The 22,833-nt window shown below is 44.5% G+C and overlaps 1 protein-coding gene across 10 annotated transcripts in view; it reads left to right on the forward strand.

The window, feature by feature from the left end:
* The first annotated feature begins 558 nt into the window (after positions 1-558).
* Positions 559-22,833, forward strand: part of KIF1B (kinesin family member 1B) — a 137,537-nt gene continuing 115,262 nt past the window's right edge. For all 10 annotated transcript variants that reach the window (XM_063145497.1, XM_063145503.1, XM_063145499.1 and 7 more), the window contains exons 1-2: positions 559-715; positions 10,632-10,801. In XM_063145497.1, coding sequence (XP_063001567.1) covers positions 10,696-10,801 — 106 coding nt within the window. In that variant the 5' untranslated portion in view covers positions 559-715; positions 10,632-10,695. The remainder of the gene's footprint in view (positions 716-10,631; positions 10,802-22,833) is intronic.

Consider the following 22,833-nt stretch of genomic DNA (forward strand, 5'->3'; position numbering starts at 1 on the left):
TTTCCTAAGACCGTCTGCACGACGGGTGGAAAAGCGGGCAAATGTGACAGAACCGCTCGGCATCCGTTTTTATAGCTCTCTGCGGAAGGGTTTTGACCACGCCGTTCTTTCTCCGCCGCTAGAGGGAGCGCAGTCATATTCCTGCGCAGCCGGCTAAAGAATCCCACAGGGGATTCTTAGGCAGCAGCGGGGAGCGAGCGAGAATTCCTTTTTCGAACGCTAATTGGCTGGCTTCGCCGCCGCCGGACCCGCCCTCGCGGCGTTCTCCCTTAATTGGATTGGCTTAGAGGCGGGTTGTGATTGGCAGGTGCCCTGCCCTCCTCCACCTCCTCCTCCAGCACTGATAGACAGCACAAGCCGCCTATCCGCTCAGCAGCCAGCGGCTGCGATTGGAAGACTGGGCACCGTCTCCTCGCGTCTGATTGGAGAGCGGCCGGGAGAAGAGGGCGGGGCCTTTCTGAGGCAGGGGGCCGCTCTTGCAGCTCGTTCTCTGGCCAGTGCAGCCGCGGCGCTCCTGTCAGGCGCGTCGTCGTCAGGGCCTCTCCCTCCTGGCTCCTCTCCCCCGCGCCGCTGAGGCCGCTTTTCGGGGGCTCCGTGATGAGGCTCGGCGGCCTCTACCCCGCTGGCTTCGTCGCCGCTTATTGCCTCCCCTGAGGCGGCTGCTGCTGGTGCTTAACCTCGGCGCCGGTCTCGCTCCGCCCTTGACTGCACTGAGGTAAAAAGGCGGCCGTGAAAGGATGGGGGGGGGAGGGAGGGGGAATTGATTGGTCAGGTGACTAGATGCGGAGGGGGAGGGGCGGAATAGGTGGGGGAGGGGAGGAGTAGGTGGGGGAGGGGCGCATGCTTGAAGCCCCCTCCCCCACCTGCCCACCTTTCCTTTTAGCCCTCCATCCATTCTCAATCCAAGAACAGGGGGGCTTCATATGGGGATATATATATATATATATATATATGAGGAATAAGTGGGGCCAGGATTTATAATTTCGTTCTCCCCCCCAGCTATTGATCATTTCTTCTCCTCCCCCCCAATTATCTATCAATTCTTTTTCTCACCCCAATTACATATCATTTATTCCCCCCCCCAATTCCCTGTCATTTATTTTTCTGCCCCCAATTCCCTATCATTTGCCCATTTGTCCCTCTATCCATTTTCAGGCACCCCTCCACATTGGGGGGGGGAGTAATGTGGGTGGGTATTTATTGGGGCAGGGGTGGTGCTCTCAGGAGTGGGGGGGCGGTGGTGGTGGTGAAGCTGGATTTGACCACTGACCCCTATCTTTTCCCCTTCTTGCTCATCTCTCCATCCATCCATCCATTCAAAGACACCCCACCCCCATTTCCCAGGTGTGTGTGTCTGTGTGTGACCCTAGGTGACTTCTCCAAAACGATGATGGGAATAGGGAATATAAGCGGTATCTTTAATATTGCCCTTTGATCATGTATTCCCACATCGCAAGAAAGAAAAGCGCTTATATATTGTGCTGTTTGTTTTCGATGGTGTCTCCCTATCGAAACGTCCTCGCAGGCATCATAAAATGCAGTAAAATAATATAAAACGTAGTAATACTGCTAAAATTGATACCAGGTCTAATTATGTATCTGGTTTTTTGAAGCTGCCTCTTTCTCCCTGGTCCTAAATGTTTAGATCAGATCACAAACAGCCATCCTCCTCTTTACGTCGTTGTTCCCTGCCTCGATCCAAACGGAGAGGCGGGTAAGAAATAAATTTATGATGATGTGTTACTGAGGAGTAAGTCTCACTGACTTTGGTGGGGCTTGCAGTCAAGTAAGTGTGCCTGTGCATTGAAGCCTTAACATTCAATATACTTGGGTTCCTAAGGGATTGTTGGTTCCAAGGATACAGCTGGCAGTGGCATTTAGAAGGTGGGGTGGGAATCTCTTGGGGATGTGTCATTGGTGGGGCGGGGGCAGGTGCGTATGTGTAATGACGACACATTATTTCTGCATCTAGCAATGCATAGGTATAACTTATGTGCGAAATATGAGCTTGCGTGCATCTCTTCTGACGCTCAAGATTGTGTGCAGGTCTGCAAGTATTGCAAAAGACACACACAACTGAGAAATCAGAACCACTTTAAATTCTTAGCAGTACATTTTTAAGATGAGCAGTTGCCTGTGATTTTCCAGACCTAAAATGTGTGTGTAAATATATATATATATATATATATATATATATATATATATGCGGATCTCTCGTTCATATACATGAAATATTGTGATCAGCGTTTTCCCCTGCATGATCGTCTTCCTCTTGAGAATAGCCTAGGAGCAACTCATCTCCTTGCCAGTTCCATTTTTTCCTCCCCGCCCCCCAGTCAGTACTAATTGGGGATTCCCCACAGCCCCTCCTGATCCCCCTCTCATCCATTCTCACTGCCACTTGCATTCTCCTTCCTGAGCTCTTTTGTATAAGAGGACATCCATTGCTGGAGATCTCGTGACAGCCTGGCCTTAAGAGTCTTTTAAAATGCTGACTGAATGCCTCCCAACCCAGCCAAGTTTGAATCTCCTTCCTTTAGCACACCCACCCCACTGGTTCTTCCATCTTCTTGCTTAGTGAGATCCACTTTGAGACTACAGCTGCTTGCTCGTCGTAGGGAATTTCTGTAGTGTTCTCAGCCAATGACACCCTCAAGATAAAAATGCCTGTCCACTAAGCAGAGATTTTATCACCCGCAGGTGGGTTATCTCCCCAAGGAGATTTAACTGATACCCCTAGCAGGGCTGCTTCTGTTTTGAATGGTCTCAGAAGGCTCCCCTATGGTTTGGACTGTATCCTCAACTTGGTTTCAGACATCAATTTTTCACCTTTTGCATCTCTTCCGTGTGAAGCTGTGTTGCGGCCTAGGCATAGCCTTCGCTTCATCTGTTCTCATCTTTGAAGCAGGGCGGGGTTTGGAGTTGAATCCTCCTCTGTTCTACACTTACCTCTATCCTCTACCCCATCCCAGCTTCCCACAGCCGTGCCTTGTTTGGGGACCGTGGGGAGTTCTGTGTTTTTGGTTCCACCCCTCTTACTTTAGGCCTCTTCACCTCCATAAACAGCTGCCGTTCTGCTTTGATGTATTCTCCCCCTTTTCTCTGTATCCAGCACAGCACAATTACCCAGGCAGCCATATTGGAATGATCTGACAGTCCTCTAGGAGCTTAGTCAGGGATGGGGCAGAAGGTTGAAAATGACCGATTTGGAATCTGTGGCTTAGTGCAAATGCTCACCGGAGTTCATGGAGGCATCTATTAATTGCCGCTGCTTGCTTGCATTTTCATGGAATAGTCTCTGTCTGCTGTTGCTTATGGTGAATTTCTAGGGTGGGGTTTTTGGACGCGGTCAGACTTCTTTCCATGCTCTACGTACTTCCATGGTTTTTATTTATTTATTGTGAAAACTGGTATCTCATTGGCTTGAAACGTATTTAAGCTTTGCCCTAGTCCCTCTGTCTCCCTGCTCCTTTTGTCTCTGTTCTACTGGATTTGTTAATCCTGCATGCAGCATCTGCTCAGAATTTTTTATTTACTGTAAAAGTGCTCTGTACGTATTGAGCTCTATAGACATGGATTTAAGTTATTTAAGGCTGCTGCCCTGTTCACACCTACCTGAGAATGAGTCCTATTGAACTTGGTGGGACTTACTTCTGAGGAGACACATATAGGATAGCACCCTCCCATGCTTCCATAGCTTTATAAGCATTTTAAAAAATGCTGATTTGTGACTGAAACCTATGGTGATAGTATTCAGATACTTGGTACTGCTGCTTTAATTTAAACTTAAACTTTTAGTAGGCTGTGTTAGCATGATTGGGTGATGTCCTTGCCTGTCTTATCCCCTGATGGAGTACCTATAATTGTGCTTTCCGTGGCTCTTCAACTCACAAATACTCACCCCCTATGCCTCTTTCAGTTCTCACCTTAGTCATGGTGCAGTGGTTGGGATTCCTGTGCTAAGCAGTCAAATCTTAATTAATAAGACAGCATGGGTGCCTTCAGTATTTTTTTTAATGACTTGAGAATCTGCCCTGGGTTTCCTATGAATCTATCACCCTGGCTTGTGTGGTTGTGTGTAATACTGTGCTAAGGAAACAACCAGAATACATTATACAAATCTCAAACATTTGCTTGTATTTGTCTCGTATAATATTCCAAGATTAATTTCCCCCCATATGATTAGTATCCCAGCAGGCTACAGCTGGGGGTTGGGCAGCATAATAGTAACCTTTTAGGGGTATGTGCAGGAATTGGAAGCCTTGCTCCATGTGCTCTAGATTTCCTAGTCTTCAAGAGAAATAAAGGCTGAAAAAAATCTAAATCTTTTATGAACCAGCAGCAAAGTTTTTGCCAGCCCTGCTGGAGATAGCTTTGGGTTCTTTCCATTCTAGAGTGATTCTTCTAGCCAAGAAGGAAGCCCTGGGGATTTTTTCCCCACTCCTGCCAGTCTTCTTCTACACATTGACACTTCTTACTTGTCTTGCTGCAAACATGAGGACTAGCAACTTGCCTTAAAAAAAAAAAAGCAGAGTTTCTCAGCCTACATAACTAATTTTGTGCAGGATTCAGATAGCCTTAAATGTCACTGTCAATGTCTTACATAAATATCTCATGCAGAGCTCCTAAATTATTACCTTTTCTGCAAAACCTTAATTGAATGCTAATTGAGCATTTTTATTTTAATGTATTGGCCGCTTGCAAATTAACACCCCACAATGTGATTTTGCTAGCTTGCTTGTACCTAATAGACATTTGTAGGATAAAGGGATGGAGAAAAGTACGAATATCTTTGTAAAAAATTCCATGCCTGGTCAACTGTGATGAGGAATTCTTACTTATCACAACTGACCAAGTGGGTGGCTATTTACAGTCTTGAATTCTGGCCCAGTCAGGTCCACTACGATCCATGCCTTACCTGATCATGTCTATTTCTGTTCTATTACTCTCCTGTATAAACAAGTGTCCGTGCTTAACATTGCCTACTGGGTGGGGAATGCTTGTCCATAATATGTAGTATTCAAAGGTATACTTATTGTGATCTCATGGCTAACAGTTATTGATCTGTCCTCCATTTAAACATTCACGCATATCATAATCTAAGCTGGTGATCACTGCTATATCTAGTGGTAGTGAGTTCCATAAGTTAAGTTGCAAAGGAGTATTCGTGTGATTTCTGAACCCACTTTATTAGGTGACCTTGAGCTCTAGTGTTTTAGATATGAGAGCAAGAACAAACAACTCTTACCACTGAAATAGGGAATAAGATGCATGAAAGGTTAGAGTGTGTTTGTGTGTGTGTGTATGTAACGAATGTCTAGTCCGTCACTTGCTTTCCAAGGTTTTAGTCTCACATGGTGATTCATGGCCAGGATGGAATATTGCTGAGGTTAATTTCTAAGTTAGAAGGTTTATGTACCAGCCTTCTCCAAACTTAGTGCCTTCCAGTTGTTTTGGACTTCAACTCCCCTCAGCCCCAGCGAGCTTGGTAAGGAATGCTGGGAGTTGTAGTCCAAAATATCTTCAGGACATCCAGCTAGTGTACAACTTCCTAATATATGAAACTGAATGCAAGTGTTTTGCTTTTGCTTTTCGTGTTGGTGCATACTTTGGAGGGCCAACACACATTGTGGCTTTCTATGATGGCTGAAAACAACAGAATGAAATTTAATATGGATAAGTGCCAAGTTCTACATTTAGGAAATAGAAACCAAAGGCACAGTTACAAGATGGGGGATACTTGGCTCAGCAATACTACAAACGAGAAGGATCTTGGAATTGTTGTAGATCACAAGCTGAATATGAGCCAACAGTGCGATGTGGCTGCAAGAAAGGCAAATGCTATTTTGGGCTGCATTAATAGAAGTATAGCTTCCAAATCACGTGAGGTACTGGTTCCTCTCTATTCGGCCCTGGTTAGGCCTCATCTAGAGTATTGCGTCCAGTTCTGGGCTCCACAATTTAAGAAGGATGCAGACAATCTGGAGCGTGCTCAGAGGAGGGCAACCAGGATGATCAGGGATCTGGAAACAAAGCCCAATGAAGAGAGACTGAAAGAACTGGGCATGTTTAGCCTGGAGAAGAGAAGATTGAGGGGAGACATGATAGCACTCATCAAATCCTTAAAAGGTTGTCACACAGAGGAGGGCCAGGATCTCTTCTCGATCCTCCCATAGTGCAGGACACGGAATAAAAGGCTCAAGTTAAAGGAAGCCAAATTCCAGCTGGACATCAGGAAAAACTTCCTGACTGTTAGAGCAGTACGACAATGGAATCAGTTGCCTGGTGAGGTTGTGGTCTCTCCCACACTAGAGGCCTTCAAGAGGCAGCTGGACAAGCATCTGTCGGGGATGCTTTAGGGTGGATTCCTGCATTGAGTAGGGGGTTGGACTCGATGGCCTTTTAGGCCCCTTCCAACTCTGCTATTCTATGATTCTATGTAGTGGTCTTCTGTGTCTCTCCTTAGAAGCTGCCTTGTGTAGGCCTGACTGCTTGTCCATCTAGCCTGTCTAGACTGCCTAGAAGCAGTTCACCAAAGTGTCTGGCTGAGGCCTCCCACATCACCTGCTACCTGATCTCCCCTTAACTGGAGGTGTCAGGGATTGATCCCAGAACCCTTCGGTGCGCAAAGCAGGTGCTTTACCACTGAGTGATGCTGTGCCAGTTCTCAGGTAGCTTTGATAACTGCTTGCTTATGCAAACACTTCTGACAGCTGATATTCGTTGTGATACTGAATGGTGTGCTTTACTTGACTGCAGCCTTTTGAAACCCATACATCACTTGAATGCAGATAAAAGCATCAGATTCATTATTCTGTCTTTTAAAATTGCATCTTGGTCAAACTGTACATAACTGATCTTGGAGTAACCTAAAGTAGCCTACCCACCCCAACTTTTGTGCCTACATTTTCTTTCTGAGAGAAGGTTGGAGGCTGTTAGTTTGCAGAAGGATGACTCTTTGAAAAATCAGAGTTTCTGGTTTTGTTTGGTGTCTTTGGAGTTGATGATCTTCCTCCATTTTTAACCTTTTTTTGTTTTTCTGACAATACCCTGGAACATTCTGTTCAGCAGCCTTCTCCATTTTTCATTGGTTTCGTCATCTACACAACAATTGAGCAGCAGTTTTGATGGCAGTACATCAGCGTCCTAAGAAAGGCTTATTCAGAAGGATGGAGTAGTGAAATGATCATCTGCATGTGTATTTTAGTAAAACATATATCCTGAAGCCACAGCAGAGTATTAAATCATGTCAATCTCTTATATTTGACCTAGCAATAACATTTCATTTGACCTAGTGATACAATTATGTTTGACCTTGCAATAAAAACAAGCAAAGATAATGTTGTTGCTTGCTATTTTGTAATTTTGCATGTTTCCTGTTCTGATTCTTGGCTAGTGTTTTGAAGTGATGGGATGTGCTTGAGAGAAAGAAGGATAACAGCATCCAAATAATATAACAAAAGAAAGCAAAACAAAAACCAGTGAAATTCAAATTCAAAAAGACCACCTCTGTTTCTACTATGTATAAGGCTTGCTACAAATGTCTTTGTCTTGTTCTGGTGACGTAAATTGGACCAAAGTATGGAGGACAACCAGTTGGGTAACAGTGGTACATGGGAATCCCGTAAATGAAATAATAGAATCATAGAATAGTAGAGTTGGAAGTGGCCTCTAAGGCCATCAAGTCCAAACCCCTGCTCAATGCAGGAATCCACCTTAAAGCATCCCTGACAGATGGTTGTCCAGCTGCCTCTTGACTGCCAACCTCCCTAGGTAACTGGTTCCATTGTCGTACCGCTCTAACAGTCAGGAAGTTTTTCCTGATGTCCAGCCGGAATCTGGCTTCCTGTAACTTGAGCCTGTTATTCCGTGTCCTGCACTCTGGGATGATGGAGAAGAGATCCTGGCCCTCCTCTGTGTGGCAACCTTTTAAGTATTTGAAGAGTGCTCTCATGTCTCCCCTCAACCTTCTCTTCTCCAGGCTAAACATGCCCAATTGTTTCAGTCTCTCCTCATAGGGCTTTGTTTCCAGACAGACCCCTGATCATCCTGGTTGCCCTCCTCTGAACACGCTCCAGCTTGTCTGCGTCCTTCTTGAAGTGTGGTTCCCAGAACTGGACGCAATACTCAAGTTGAGGCCTAACCAGGGCCGAATAGAGGGGAACCAGTACCTCATGCAATTTGGAAGCTATACTTCTATTAATGCAGCCCAAAATAGCATTTGCTTTTTTTGCAGCCACGTCACGCTGTTGGCTCATATTCAGCTTGTGATCTACAAGAATTCCAAGATCCTTCTCATTTGTTGTATTGCTGAGCCAAGTATCCCCCATCTTGTAACTGTGCATTTGGTTTCTATTTCCTAGATGTAGAAATGGCTCTGCTCAACTAATTGCTGGTATTCCTCATTCTGTTGCAGGTTGTGCACAGTATTCTGTTGCTTTTTAGCTCTTCTTAATGGAAGGAACAGTACCCAAATGTCCAGCATGCAAAATTACCAGTGCAGCTCTGTCTCTTAGGTTAGAGATGGGATTCGTTAATGGAAAAGGTGGCTTAAGTTGTCCTTAATGTGCATTCCTGGCCTCAGGATGAGGACGGCTGTATCCTTGTTCTGTAAGAAGTTATAAAAGGCTGCTTAAGTAGAGGGTTCAAAAGTACTTAACGTACCTTCTATGATATTACTCGACGCTTGCAGTCCCATTATCCAGAGTGCTTTGGGTTCTGTTCCAAGGCTGCGCAATCGATGATGATAAAAGCAAGGAGAAAGCAAAGCATCCGGACACCTTTGTCTTCATCTCTTGGTTTGCAATGTTGTGATGCTCATTGTGCTGTTTTACAGGCTACAAGCTATTAGCTGTTACATTTACTTTGCGTTCTGTTACGTCAGGGGATGGGCGACTTGTAGGCCAAGACATCTAGAGGGCTACAAGTCGCCCACCCCTGAATTGTATTCGTAGGCTATGGTTCAGGGGTAGAGCATATGCAGAAGGTCTCTGGTTCCATTTCTGGCCTCTCCAGGTAGTGATGGGAAAAAATCCTGACTGACAACCAGGAGAACCATTGCCAGGTAATGACAGCAATACAGGGCTAGATGTACCAGCAGTGTGACTCAGTATGTGACGGCTTCCGATGAAACCTTAACTACATGTCCCATCCCATTCTTGTTTTACTGTGGCATGAAGAATTACTAGTTAGGGAGCAATTTTGACTCCTGTTCGGTTGGTGAATAGAAAAAGAAGGCTTGTATCCTGTATAGCTACTGTGAGATATAATAGTTGTCTACTTAGCTATACTACTAAATCAGCCTTAGCCAATCTGGTGCCCTCTAAATGTGTTGGACCGGAACTCCCATAATTCCTACGCAGCAAGGCAATAGTGGCCGAGAATAATGGGGGTTGCGGTCCAACACATCTGGAGAGCACCGTGTTGGGGGAAGACTGATAGGCCAAATGGAGCAATTCAGAATGAAGAGCAGAATAGCATGTTCATAAAAATAAGATTGATCACTCTGTTAATTCCTTGTAACCTGGCACCATTGTGAAAAAATCAGGTATTTTGGATAGATTTTAACGCTGTGTTCTTAAGTTTTGTTTAGTGCCTAGAAATTGTTGGTGCTCTCATAATGAATAAACCCCAATTTTAGTTCTGTTTTTATACAAGCTGCCTTTAAAGCAAAGGCACGTACGGTGATATTTTTATTTCTTCAAATAAGAAATTATGACACTTTAGAAAATCAGTAAATAAGGCTGTAAATATAATGAGTCAATAAAAATTAGGACTGGGGTGCTGAATGTTATCTTTTTCCTTTAACATGCTGCTTAATGGATTCAAGGTCTGCTATTCTCAAATATATCTGGGGAAATGCCGTCGCTTGCCCACAACAATGTATGGTGTTATCTCTCCAAGCTAAAATGAATTTTCAGTCTGCTTGTTTAGGAACTGAACTCAGCATTTTGGGCTGCCTGCTGCATTCATAGGCACCTGCAGAGGGGTAAAAAGGTATTGAAGCAGAAATCTGCTTGGATATCAGAGGCCTTCCCTCAGCCTTCTCTGCAGAATCGAGGGGGTGGCGGCTGTTCTTAAGGTGACTTGGCAATGCAAAGCCGTTGCGCAGGCTTTTTATTTACTCTGTGAACTGCAGAGATCCCTGGGGGTGTGTAGCGTTCTTTTAAAGCTTTTTATATGGACCAGTAAAATGAACAAACAGCACAAAGAATGGCCATCCTTTTTAAGCTTTCTGAGTCATGTCAGTGTTGCAGGCTTCATTCCCCCCGCCCCATCTATGGCTGGAAATAATGTCTCTCTTTCCACGGCTCTTATTTGGCAGTGACCAGTTAGCTAGAGTAATGTGGTTACTCTGTGTGTGTGTGTGTGTGTGTGTGTGATATTTTGTGTTAGCCTTCCCCAGCCCAGTGGCCTCCAGGTGTGTTGTACTGCAATTCCCACCATCCCCTAGTCAGCATGGGAGTTGTATTCCAATGTATTTGGAAGGTACCAAGTTGGGGAAGGTTGATGTATGTGATATCGAATGAGCTTAGTCATTCTAACAACCATCAGTCTGTCTGGAATGTACTTTAAAATAACGGAATCTTTCTCTTCTCTCCACCTGCTTTTTCTCCTTCACACCCCCTCAGGAGAGCAAAACTGTGGAAGGTCCGTCACCCATAATTTCTGGAGTACACACAAGAAGCCATCAAAATGTCAGGAGCTTCTGTCAAGGTGGCTGTCCGGGTCCGACCCTTTAATTCCCGAGAGACCAGCAAAGACTCAAAATGCATCATACAAATGCAAGGCAACTCAACCAGTAAGTTGGGCATGATGATATTGTAATGGAGTGCTTTCCACAATGTGATGCTCAGCACACTGATAATTGTCAATGACATCACCGAGGTTCATTCAAGAAACTCCTTTTTATTTTTTGCACGAATCTTGTGACACTTTCTTTTTTGCCCTTGACTCCAGAAGGCAGATATCCCGCCCATCTGCATTTTTGCTGATATAGAGTCATCTGGAGATGAGTTGAAAGCTGTGACATGTGATTTTGGGCACTTCCTTATGGTTGGTAGTGTTGTAAGATGATTTCTGTGCCAGTTCCTCTTTGAAAGTGGCAGGTTGACTTGGGCAGGGTTTTCTTTGGGTGTATGTATGTGTTCTTGAGAACAAGATTGGCTGACCTATGGCTTGTTGATCCTTTTTTGTAGCTGTGGTTAAAGGTGACTCAGTGCTCCTTGTTGTGATCTGGCAGCTAAGAATCCCAGAGTTGAGGAGACATTACAGAACGAGAGTGGACAAATCACTTTTCCCAATAATATATCCCGTCAACTCCTGAGATTTTCTAAGGAGGCCTTGTTGGTTGTCCCACGACCTATAGCATGCCATCAAGTAACGGCATGTTAGCAGGGCCTTCTTGGTAGTGGTACCCACTCTCTGGAATGCTCTCCTGTGTGTGATCCAAAAGGTGGAAACTGTGACACATTTTAGGCACTTCTTGAACTCAGGCTTTCCCTGACATGTAATTGCACCGCTCTGTTTTACTGTTTACATACTGTTTTAAGGTATTTATTGTTTTATATTTTTTAATTTGGCTTTTATATTGTATATTATATATTTGTTACGTTAACTCGCTCAGTGATCTTATGATACCAAGCAATGTATGAGTAGTTTCAATTAATAGATGTAGTCCCCTTGGGCAATTACATGTTTTGGCCTACAGCTCCCATCAGCTCTAGTCAGCATAGCCAATGGTGGTGGATTATGGGGGTTGTAGGCCAAAATGTCTGAAGGGCCACAGATTGTCCACTGCTGTTGTAGTGCGTCTAGTCCAGCTCCCTGCTTGATCCAGAAATCCAGAGCTAGAGCTTCCCAACAGATGGCTGTCTAGCCTCTGCTGAAGACCTCCTACAGGAAAGAGCCTGCCAGCCCTCTCAAGAACTTGTTCTGTTCTTAAACTGCTCTTACCGCAAAGCAGTCTCTCCTAACGTTCATCCAAAATCTACCTTCTGCACAAACTTAAGCCCATTAGTGCTGCCCTCTGAGGCAGAAGGGAACAAGTTTTTGCCCTTTTCCTTGTGACGGCCCTTCTGCTATTTGAGGATTCACTCATGATTCTCCCCCGGCTCCTCAGCCTTCTCTCCTCCAGGCCTGCAAACTTCCCTCACATGACTCGTTTTCAATGCCCCCAACCATCTTTGTTGCCCTCCTCTGAACCCAGGGCCAGCATTAAGGGTAGGTTTGGCTGGGCACCAGCCAAGAGCTTATGTCCATCCATGGGCCCTCTGGACTTGCTGCTCCTCTTTATGGTTGCAACCTGCTTGTTCACCTGCATCTCGCTGTAGCCCAGACCGTGGTGGTGGTGGTGAGAAGAAGGAGCACAAGATGCCATTGCCTACCTTTTCACAGGCCCTCTGCCTGGTGAGGAAGCAAAGTGGTATCAGTGAAAAGAAATAAAGTTTTATATCTGGCATCCTTTTCTTCACATGCGATTCTAAGGCTGGAAGTGCTGATGTCAGCATAGCCATACTGGTTTCTTACTACTAGTCTTCAGGGTACAGGGTTTGCACAGGAAAGAAGAAAGCCCTGATGAGGACTGAGCTGTAGCCTCTTCGGCTGGGAAAGGTGTCCTTTGCATCTTTTTTTCTGGGAGTGTTCTGATCAAAGTCTTTTGGTGAGAGTCTCCAGACAGAGAGAAGCAAATTGAAATGGCGGATGGTTGGCCGTAAGTCACTTGAACCATTAAATATCTGTGGGAAAATAGCCTTAGAGATACCCTGGAGCCTTTGTTGTCTGAGGGAAGACGCTTCTAATATGGTGCTAGTTGGGACATAGGCCAAGAATGTACAGAAAATTGAATGTCCTGAAAAGAAGTGAACAGAAACACATGGTGGAAAGGGAAAGGGAGGAGCTGCTTTTGCAGTTGGTGTTGGAACGGTTTTCACACACAGATTTGCAGAATCTTACGGATTTCTTACAGCAGCAGTAACAAAAAGCTCCACTCTCATAGCCTTTTCCCAGAGAGGAATTCATGAGGAGGATACAGAAATATGTACTTAAAAAAAGGAAGGGAGAAGTCTACAACCTTTACCCTTGAATTGTTTTTATTATAAATATTGCCAGAGTCTGGGTTCAGACAATGCGATAACCAGTGGTGGTTTGAATAGTCAACGGTTGATGGGTTATATTGTGTGGAGTTTTAAAACCAACGGTTGGTTATTTGGCTATTTGAACCACCCTTGGTTATTGTGTTGCATGCAGGGCACCTTTGGTCATTTCCTCGGTCACGTTGGTTATTTTGTCAGCAACAGAGTCACAAGGGTAGAGCGGTCAAAGCGGTGGCTGCCTTTCTAGTCCAGCTGGCCGGATAGATTTTCAGCAGCAATGGCTGATGGGATACTAGCAGGAGGAATGAGGGCAGGGGATGAGTGAGTCAACTCAGAGTGGACTAATAGTCAAGTCAATGCTGATCCTAATCCACTCCCCGGTTGATTATTATGTTGTGTGGGGAGTTACCCCCTAGATAAACAACTGCTGAGTTGATTATTACCCCAACTTGACTATAGTGAAGTCTGAATGCAGCCTCCTCTATCCTAGCCTTTTCTCATTTGTCTCTGACCACAGTAGTGAGAAAGGTTACTTAAGCCTTACTGAACCGGTGCCCTCCAGATGTTTTGGACTTCAACTCCCATCAGACCCTGCCAGCATGGCCAATTGTTGGGAATGCTAGGAGTTGTAGTCCAAAACATACATAAAGCACCAGATTGGGTGAAGGCTGATCTAATTCATAACTACGTAAGTCAGTATTGTCTGAATACTGGAAAATCGAAGGCAGGGGTAGATGTGTGGGCATTTCATGGGTTCAATCCTGTGTCTTGCTTTTAAATCATGCCGGGAGTACGAGCTCTTTGGGGTGGATTTGAATTAATGGATTTCTTTTCTAGCCTTCTTGGAGATCTCCAGTTGTGCTGTATTGACAATCTAGTGGAATTCGTTTCCTTGAAAATATGTAAATACTACAGTTTAATGCTTGTTGGATATGCTGTGAAAGTCTAGAAGGTATTGGCTCTTGGCTTTGTATTGTTCTACTTGGTTGCCGATAACAAAAAAACTACTGACCGTAGTGAGGTACATTGTCTCTTGACTGTATTAAGCATCATGCACACCTGGTGCCATATAGAATTGAGTTTTTGACCGAATTTGCATACAGGTTTGTAAATATCCCACTTAGAGAAATCTAAACAGTCTTCGACAAAAATCCTGTCTTCTATCCTACGAAATCTAGAATGAACAAAGCGCTGAGAAACGGTCAAAATAGCTACGTCCTATTGTTTCCCAACAAATAAGAGATAGCTTATCTGGTAACGACATCTTGGCAATCCCTTGGCAGCTTGCGTGGTCTGCTTGTGCATTGCTGTGGATAAATTGCCATTTAGAACGGCAGGAGAAGTTGGCTCTTGGCCAGGAAAGGAAGTTGCCTCCTCGGGCAAATATGCTTGGATTTAAATAATCGGGATTCGCCAAGTCTATGATTTCCCTTTGTGTTGTCTGAAAGAGGGCGGTGCTGTTAGCTTTTTAAAAGTAATTTTTAATATTTTGTGGGAAGCCATTTCTCTAAAACAGCTGGCTTCTTTTTAATCCACTTGTTTAAACGTGCAGTGACCAATGGGACGCCTACAGGCTGTAATCTTCGTTGCATGTGACTCTATGTCTCCTTTCTTTAACTTATCTTTTTTAAAAAAAGCAGTAAAATCCTGCAGTCTCGCTGAAGTCACATGTGCTGACTGCATTGGTATGTTGGCAGTGAGCCTAAGCGCCTACTGTCCACTACAGAAGAGATTGCTTCCTATTTCGAAAGCAAAACAGAAGAGGACTCTGGACCAACACCATTCTAGTGATTCAACTTCCGGCTATTCAGTAATACACCAAAACAACCTGAGCCGATTGGAAGGGAATGTTGTTCAGTTGTCTGACTGCAACTAGAAAGCTGTAACAGTGTTCCACACCCAAAGGATTGCTTCTCAAATCAGTTTCAGTGTTTTCAGTCTATTTCCCACTCACTGGGATTTAACCCCTGTAGTTGAAGCAATCGCCCTCTCTCCCAAGCCCCCTCTCCCAGTAACAACAATACTGCCTCACTGGAAATTTGAGTGAGGTTCCCTCCTACAAAGGTCACCCAGTCAAGCTTTCACTTGCATACTGGTCCCTTTTTTATATATATAAAAACAGGCTGAAGCTGTTCTTTGCACTGCAGATATGCATTAATCACAGAAGGGATGTGTGTGCCTGATTGTTTAACTACAATGAACAGTGCAATCCTGTGCATGTTTACTTGGAAGTAAGTCTCACTGTGTTCAGTGGGGCATAATTCTGGGTCAGTGTGCCTAGGATTGCAACCTTAAAATATATATCTAATAATATGAGACCAAGTAGTGAAAACCCCACCATAACCGGGGACTTCTAGAACAGCCATTTTTTCTCTGAGCTGTTTGTTTTCAGCATTCCTGCATATAGAATCTAGAAATGGATCCCCTATTATATAGCTGGGGGAGCCTTCACATCTGAGTCTCGTAAGGAACAAGTTTCTAGTCCTCATGAGGATGCATTGACATCATATATGCTTATGTCTGCAGTGCATTATCTGTGTGAAGAAGTTAAAATAAAGGGGAAATTGAAGAAAGGTACAGCACAGCAGTAGTCCTGCAATCACCGACATGTGAATACTTCCTTCTTTAGCAGAAATTCTTTCAAAGGCTGGGGCTTTACTGAGCAAGTTATTGAAATGAAGCAGCACACACAGCCCATGCTGGTGTATGGGACCTCCTCCCCCCATCATATCTGAAGCATTCTGCAATTTTTGATAAGATTTGCAAAAGCACAATGCGTTAACTCCTCAGCTGTGCTGATGTGCATTAGTCACACAAATATCTAACAACTAGATTAAAAATGCAAACTGGTTTGATTTGTTGAAATCCATTATGCACTGCAGGCTTCCCCCATGTCTTGTGTTGATTCTGAGGTGATTGGATCATCTTTAATGACTTAAGCAATGAGATGGGGGTGATCCAAAAAACCCTTTATCTCGTTGCTTAAGCAGCGGAACGACCCCATCTGTCAGGAGCCATAGCCGCAGATGCTGCCTTGAACAGATTACAGTTTAGGAAGCTGGGAAGCCTAGAAAGTGTTGTGAGCTCTTGAAAGGCTACAGGAATGTCAGCTCTCTTTCTCTGATGTTTGATTATACGTCTAAGAATGACCATGAACCAGTCAGGGATCATGTGGTGGATCAAATGCTCAGGTGATTGGAATGTGTTTGGGTGAGACCTTTATTTATTTATTTATTTTGCCTGAGACCCTTGTGAGCCCTGCCCTGTCACAGTAGACCAGTCTTCCCCAGTCTGGTGCTGCTCGGGAGTAATGGGAGTTGTAGTGCAACACTTCAGGGTAGCTTGGCCATGGTGGTACAGGCACTAGTAACCTCAGGACTGGATTACTGCTATGCAATCTTTGTGGGGCTGCCCTTAAGGCTGCTTCAGAAGCTCAGCTGTTTTCAGGAGCTGCCTTTTTTCGTCATGCAGCCGTAGGCAGCGGCATCATCATCATCATCATCATCATCTTCATTTATTTCTTACCCGCCTCTCTGATTGGATCGAGGCGGGGAACAGCAGCAAGCATAAAATACTGATTAAAAACATAGGCATGTGCAGCACATTCATTAGGTTGTGCACCCAGGATTTTTCTTTTCTTTTTAAAGGTGAACATTTATTGAATACTCAATCATAAAGGACATTATTTTTATTCATTTATTTATTAAACGCTGTAGACACTGATGCCCTACTCTGTGTCCGGCTTGTCTGATTGGAGGAGGGCCGTTGCAGGTGAGGAGGGAATGCGGAGATGCTTCTGATGACGCTGGCTGAAGGAGGGGCTTACAAGGCGATATTAGCCTTTGGGGCTCCTCCTCCTGGCCTCTTTGAAGTGTGGCTCCGGGCAGAGCAATTCCCTTTCACTCCTGCTGCCAGGAGCAACGGTATGCTGTTGGACGTGTGTGGCAGTGAAGCCCCCTCTGGATCCATACTCAATCACTCCCTCAATTCTGCACTTCTTGCTTGAGACATTAGGGTGTGACCAGGATACCTGAGAGAGCATCTTCTCCCTTATCATCCACTCACTGAAGACATCAGAGGATGTGGTCCTGGTGGTACCTCTCTGGCCCAGTTGGGGTCCACCTGGAGAAGGGCCTTCAGTGTGATGAGTTTGGATGGAGTCAGGTGGCTCTTCAATAACCCTGGTCTCAGACTGTTTGGGGCTTTGGAAGAGACCACCTTGCATTGTGCCCAATGAAAGCTAGTGAAGCCCTTACAGTACTGGGCTGATGGGTTAACTTGGCATGAGGAGGCGTTGTCAGCCTTGTTCCCAAACCATCTTCCAAAGCAGTCCCATGTGAAGGGCAATCTAATCTCAAATTGAGAACTGTAATTGGTCTGGCTTCTAAATACCCCCTCAACTTTGACAATTAACTGCCACTAGGCAGAAAGTAGGCTATTCTCCCCCCCCCCCCCCGGGTTTATAGGCGATTGCTGTGTTAGAAGTAACTTTTTATACCGGCACGTTTGTTTCAGTATATTTATATACCGCCTTTGCAACAGAATTGTTCCCAAATGAGCTCAGAACCAAATAAAATATAACACTTCAATAATAAAGACTATAACACATAGCAAAGAATAACATTAGCATCAGTACAATTATTTCAGTACTATCGAGTGAAATAGAACGTTTCATACTTCCTTCTTTGATATTAACCATCTACGTGTTCGCATTACAGATGACGTGGCGACGATGATCTTTGACAGTTTTCTGCCTCTTTCTTTGTGTATTGCTTAACCGGAGATCTGTCTCACTGGAATAGTCCTTGGTTCTGAATTACTGGCAAAATAATAGCCAGTAATTATACGTCTAAGTATACGCCCCCTCCCCCAATGTCAGATACATCTTTCAATATAACTTAGGGTCAAGGTCACCAAAACAGTAGGGAGATGTTTCAGATGGCAGCTGCTGCTTGCTTCCTCTATCCCCTGTGGGACAGGCAGGAGGAAGAAGTGGAAGACCTGATTTAGTCTGTTCAAGCCAGCGATTCCACACGCACATTGCTGCAAATACCAACATTTCATGTCTCCTCTCGGATGAAGCAAATGGCTTGACAGCTAGGCGAGCCTAGAGGAAGTGGGAAGGTTCATCCAGATAAAATAATCCCTCTGCTCCTAGCCTTGGTTCCAGTTTGCCTTCTCTATCTTCTCAACTTTGGTGCCATCAGGAAACAAACAATCTTTCTTGCAAAATACAACTCTTTTGCCTGCTGGGAAATTCTGTCCTTTTGCTGATCTTTTCAGCTTTAGAGTTTGCTCCTGTGATCAGAGGCTTCATCAAAAACTTAAACAAAGTTATCATGACGAACTGAACACAGTTGATATTTTATTGTGGGAAACGTGACTCTTAGCAGTGACATGCCATCATTATCCTGAATGTGCATATTTGGGATAAGCTAGCATTCACTGCACATGTGCACACACCCACTTGGAAGTATTCAGTATAATGTTCCTAAAAATACCTCCGTATTCGCTACCCATTTAAGCAAGAGTTCGGGTAAACAACTTGATTAAGGTAAACAAGGTGGGACCTGAAGCCCTTCAGATGTGTTGGACTACAACTCTCAGAATCCCCCAGTCAGTCCAACACATCTGGAAGGCACCATCTAGGGAAGTCTGACCTAAGCAACAAATAACATTGCAATCCTGTGCATGTCTGCTTAGAAGACAGCTCAGTGGGCCTCACCCCAGGTAAGTCTGTGTAGGATTGCAGCCTGAATGTTCTAGCGCTGGTACATATTGATAGGCAGGCTTTTCCAGAATTCTGAATGACTAATCTTCCCACTCGCTTGATTCAGTCATTCCTTAGCAAGGGATGATTTGTACATCTTCTAATAAGCAGGCTTGAGTCTATTGTTCATCTTCTAATAAGCAGGCTTGAGTCCATTGTTTTTAACTATTGTAAACCACCCAGAGAGCTTTGGCTATGGAAAGGAAAGGAGCCTCTCATGCAAGCACTGAGTCATTACTGACTCTTGGAAGGACGCCAGCTTTCGTTGACGTTTTCTTGGCAGGCCTTATAGCGGGGTGGTTTGCCGTTGCCTTCCCCGGCCATGATTACCTTTCCCCCAGCTAACTGGGTACTCATTTTACCAATCTCGGGAGGATGGAAGGCTGAGTCGACCCGAGCCGGCTGCCTGAAACCAGCTTCCGCTGGGATCGAACTCAGGCCGTGGGGAGAGTTTATAATAATATCCATCCCTATATTGAATGTGGCAAATAAAGGCCTCCCAAGGCTAAGAGGAGAGAGAGAATTTACTTTGGAGTTTTTCCGGAAGAGTGTCTGTACAATTGTAGTGAACTAGACTTAGATGCCATGGTCAAGCCATCCTTGCTTCCCTTGTATATTTATTAATTTGTAACAGTGATGAACTCTGGTGAACATCGTGAGTAGCAGGTTTGGGAAAGGGGAAAATTTAAATGTAAACAAACCCACACTAATGACTAGTCAGCAAAAATGTCTGTTAGCCTTTCAGAGGAGGGCCAGAGAGTTCTGTCCCTCTGGCATCCTGCAGTTTTTCTGTCCTGGGTGCAGAAAATGGGTTTTTTCTCCTTTGACAGCTTGCTTGGTTTCTATGCCAGGCACAGGGGAGGGGTGGAAGGCACCACCCCTCCTCCTTTAGCCTGCTCACTTGCCTGGTTGCAATTCCTTCTCAGCTATGGCTGCCAGGCGAGTGCTTAAATGCAAGGCTGAATTGTATAGTGTCCTTAGATACGGTTGATGGAGAGTATGATATAGAATCATAGAATAGTAGAGTTGGAAGGGGCCTAAAAGGCCATTGAGTCCAACACTATATTGTTAAAAGCAAAGACAAAATTCTTGTTTATTTCAAGGTGCTTGAGAAACCACTCCTACTGAATTGCTGTGAATGCCAAGAAGAAAAATAAAATAACAGAGCCCGGTTTTGGTTCTCTGGTATTATTATTATTATTATTATTATTATTATTATTATTATTATTATTATTTTATATAGCACCATCAATGTACATGGTGCTGTACAGAGTAAAACAGTAAATAGCAAGGCCCTGCCGCATAGGCTTACAATCTAATAAAATCATAGTAAAACAGTAAGGAGGGGAAGAGAATGACATCTCAGTGGGTGACAAATTGGTCTCATTTTCTCCAGTACCTGGGTCACGATGGGGCAAAGGGGAATTGCTCTGAATGACAGAGGAAGGAAAAGTTGCATTGTGATGTTTCATTTTTTTCTGTCACTTTTTAAAAAAAATGTGTTTGAGTGTATTGTTTTGTATGCTTTATTGATTTTTACCTCTTTTTTGATGAAAGTTGAGTGGAGAGAAACCAAAACTGATTGACAGAAAATAGCTTAGCCCATCCTTCCCCAAACTGGTTCCCTTCCATATAGCTTGGATTACAACTCCCATACTCCCACCACAAGCGTAGCTGTAGTCCGATCCATCTGGAGAGCACCAGGTTGGGGAAGGGTGACTTAGCTAGAGGGCTCTGTATTGAAATTTCTGGTGAGTGGGATGAATGGATCCCTGTAAACAAACACCCATTAGTGCATTTCACTGTTCCACTTCTGTACACCAAGTAGTACGGCTTGTGAACCTGGCTGCTCTGTCCTTACAAAGCTGGATAAAACACAGCCACATTGTTTTCTAAGCAAGCGCATTCTTGAATGGGCAGCTGCTCTTCAAGAGTTGTTTTGAACTGGTTGAGAGGGCTGACACAGTTTCACATCCAGGCTAATCGCAACAGCGATAGCTGAGCCCTGTGTCCATATATTCTCTCTTATTTTAATGCTGTTCTCCCTTCAAAAAGCGAAAAAAGTATGTCTTTATTGTACACTTGGTTGCCTCGCATACTTTCTAAGTGTCCATCCAAATGTGAAGATTTGCGCGCGTGTGTTTGTGTGGCTCTGCATGCAGTTGGTTTCTCTGTGAGAAAACTGTGTGTGTGTGTGTGTGTGTGTGTGTGTGTGTGTGAGAGAGAGAGAGAGAGAGAGAAATATAAAGCTTCCAATGGAAATGGGCTTTTAGTGGTGGTGGTGCTCAAAGCAAGGAGCAGGCATGTTGTCCTCCTAAAACGCCAGCTGCAGAGTTGGTATTTATAGCAACTGGATCTGTGAGAGCAGCTGAAGCTGAGAGCTTTTCCAGCAGCTTCTCTCCCCCTCCCCTCCTGTTCTGCATGGCTCCCTTCCTGGTACAGAACTAGAATTCCTGAAGCAGGGGAGTAAATCCAGCTGAATTCCAGCCTAAGCCATTCTATAGTGTGTGTGTGTGGAGCTTCCTTTTTTTGGACGACTTGAAGAATTCCAGTGCTGCTCCGCAGAGAGCGAGTGCCGTTCTACAGCTGGGAAGTGTCCATTTCTCTGCATTTGTTCCGGTGCGATATGATCCCTGCCTCCAGATTATTCTAATTCGATTTTTGTAAGGGGTCCAAGACTTTTCAGTCATATCCTTAAAGGGAGGGAGGGGGGGGAACCGCTCTCCCTTCTTGCTCCAAATCAAGCATGTGATTTGGCATTTCTTCGATTTGTTTAGTATGTTTGACATGCTGTTGCTTTTCACGCTCTTTGTCTTCATTAACCCTCTTTGGATGCTTGCATAAGCATAACAAATGCTCCTCAGGCGTGTGGGATGGAGGATACCAGAGGCAGTGTGTCTTGACCTTTACTAACAGCCAGTTGATAGGGAGGTTGAGTGTTGTATTCATTTCACTCCTATTCTACCTTTTCTTCAAGGCTAAGTTGATAGACAGTGAGCTTCCTGCCTTAATGAGCATTTGAACCTGTCCATGCTGACTGGGAATGATGGGAGTTGTAGGCCAACACATCTATTGTAGGTTAGGGAAGCCTGCACTTCTGCACCCTTTTGAACCTGGGAGACCTACATTCAAATTGTCCTGGCTCCATTTACTTACTATATGATCTTAGATGCATCACTTTTTCAGCCTCTGTTTCCCCATTTGCCAAACGGGAATTGTGATCTAAGGTGCTTCCAGACAGAGCTCCCACCGCAGAATATCATTGCTTTGTATTGTACTAAAAGCAGAATTCCTGTCAATTATCCTCCCTTCAGGAGCTGTACCGCTTTTTTGATGTGTGCACCTCATGATGTTTGGTGCATATAGTGGACAACATTGTCCCTTTCCGGAGCCCTCCTGGTCCTGCCATATACCCCTTCTCCCAAAATTTTGAAACAGGGACCTTTCAGCACTTTTTAAAAAGCGTGTGTGTGTATGTATGTTTCTGTGTGTTTTTAAAGAGAATGCATTCACCACAGGGTACATAGATTGCAGCCTTACATCTGACTGTTAGAGCAGTACCACAGTGGAATCAGTTGCCTGGGCTCTCCCACACTAGAGGCCTTCAAGAGGCAGCTGGACAGCCCTTTGTCAGGGATGCTTTAGGGTGAATTCCTGCACTGAGCAGGGGGTTGGACTTGATGGCCTTATAGGACCCTTCCAACTCTGCTATTCTATGATTCTATGAGTAAAGATGGGTATAATGGGGGCCATAACTTTTTTTCTGGTCACTTTCACAACGCTTTCAGTGTCAATCCTGTCCCTTGATCTTTCTGGTCAGTTTTATAACCAGGCCAGAAAACCGGCCAATGCTTTACATCCTCAACCAGACCCCTTCTCCTGACATTTGAAGAGACTCCTTTGATTCATGGTTCCCAAATGCTATTTCTTCAAAGGGAAAAGGGAAGACAGCAGTTGAAATTTGTGGGA

Source organism: Elgaria multicarinata, chromosome 20 (genome assembly GCF_023053635.1).
Source record: "Elgaria multicarinata webbii isolate HBS135686 ecotype San Diego chromosome 20, rElgMul1.1.pri, whole genome shotgun sequence".
Classification (NCBI taxonomy): domain Eukaryota; kingdom Metazoa; phylum Chordata; class Lepidosauria; order Squamata; family Anguidae; genus Elgaria; species Elgaria multicarinata.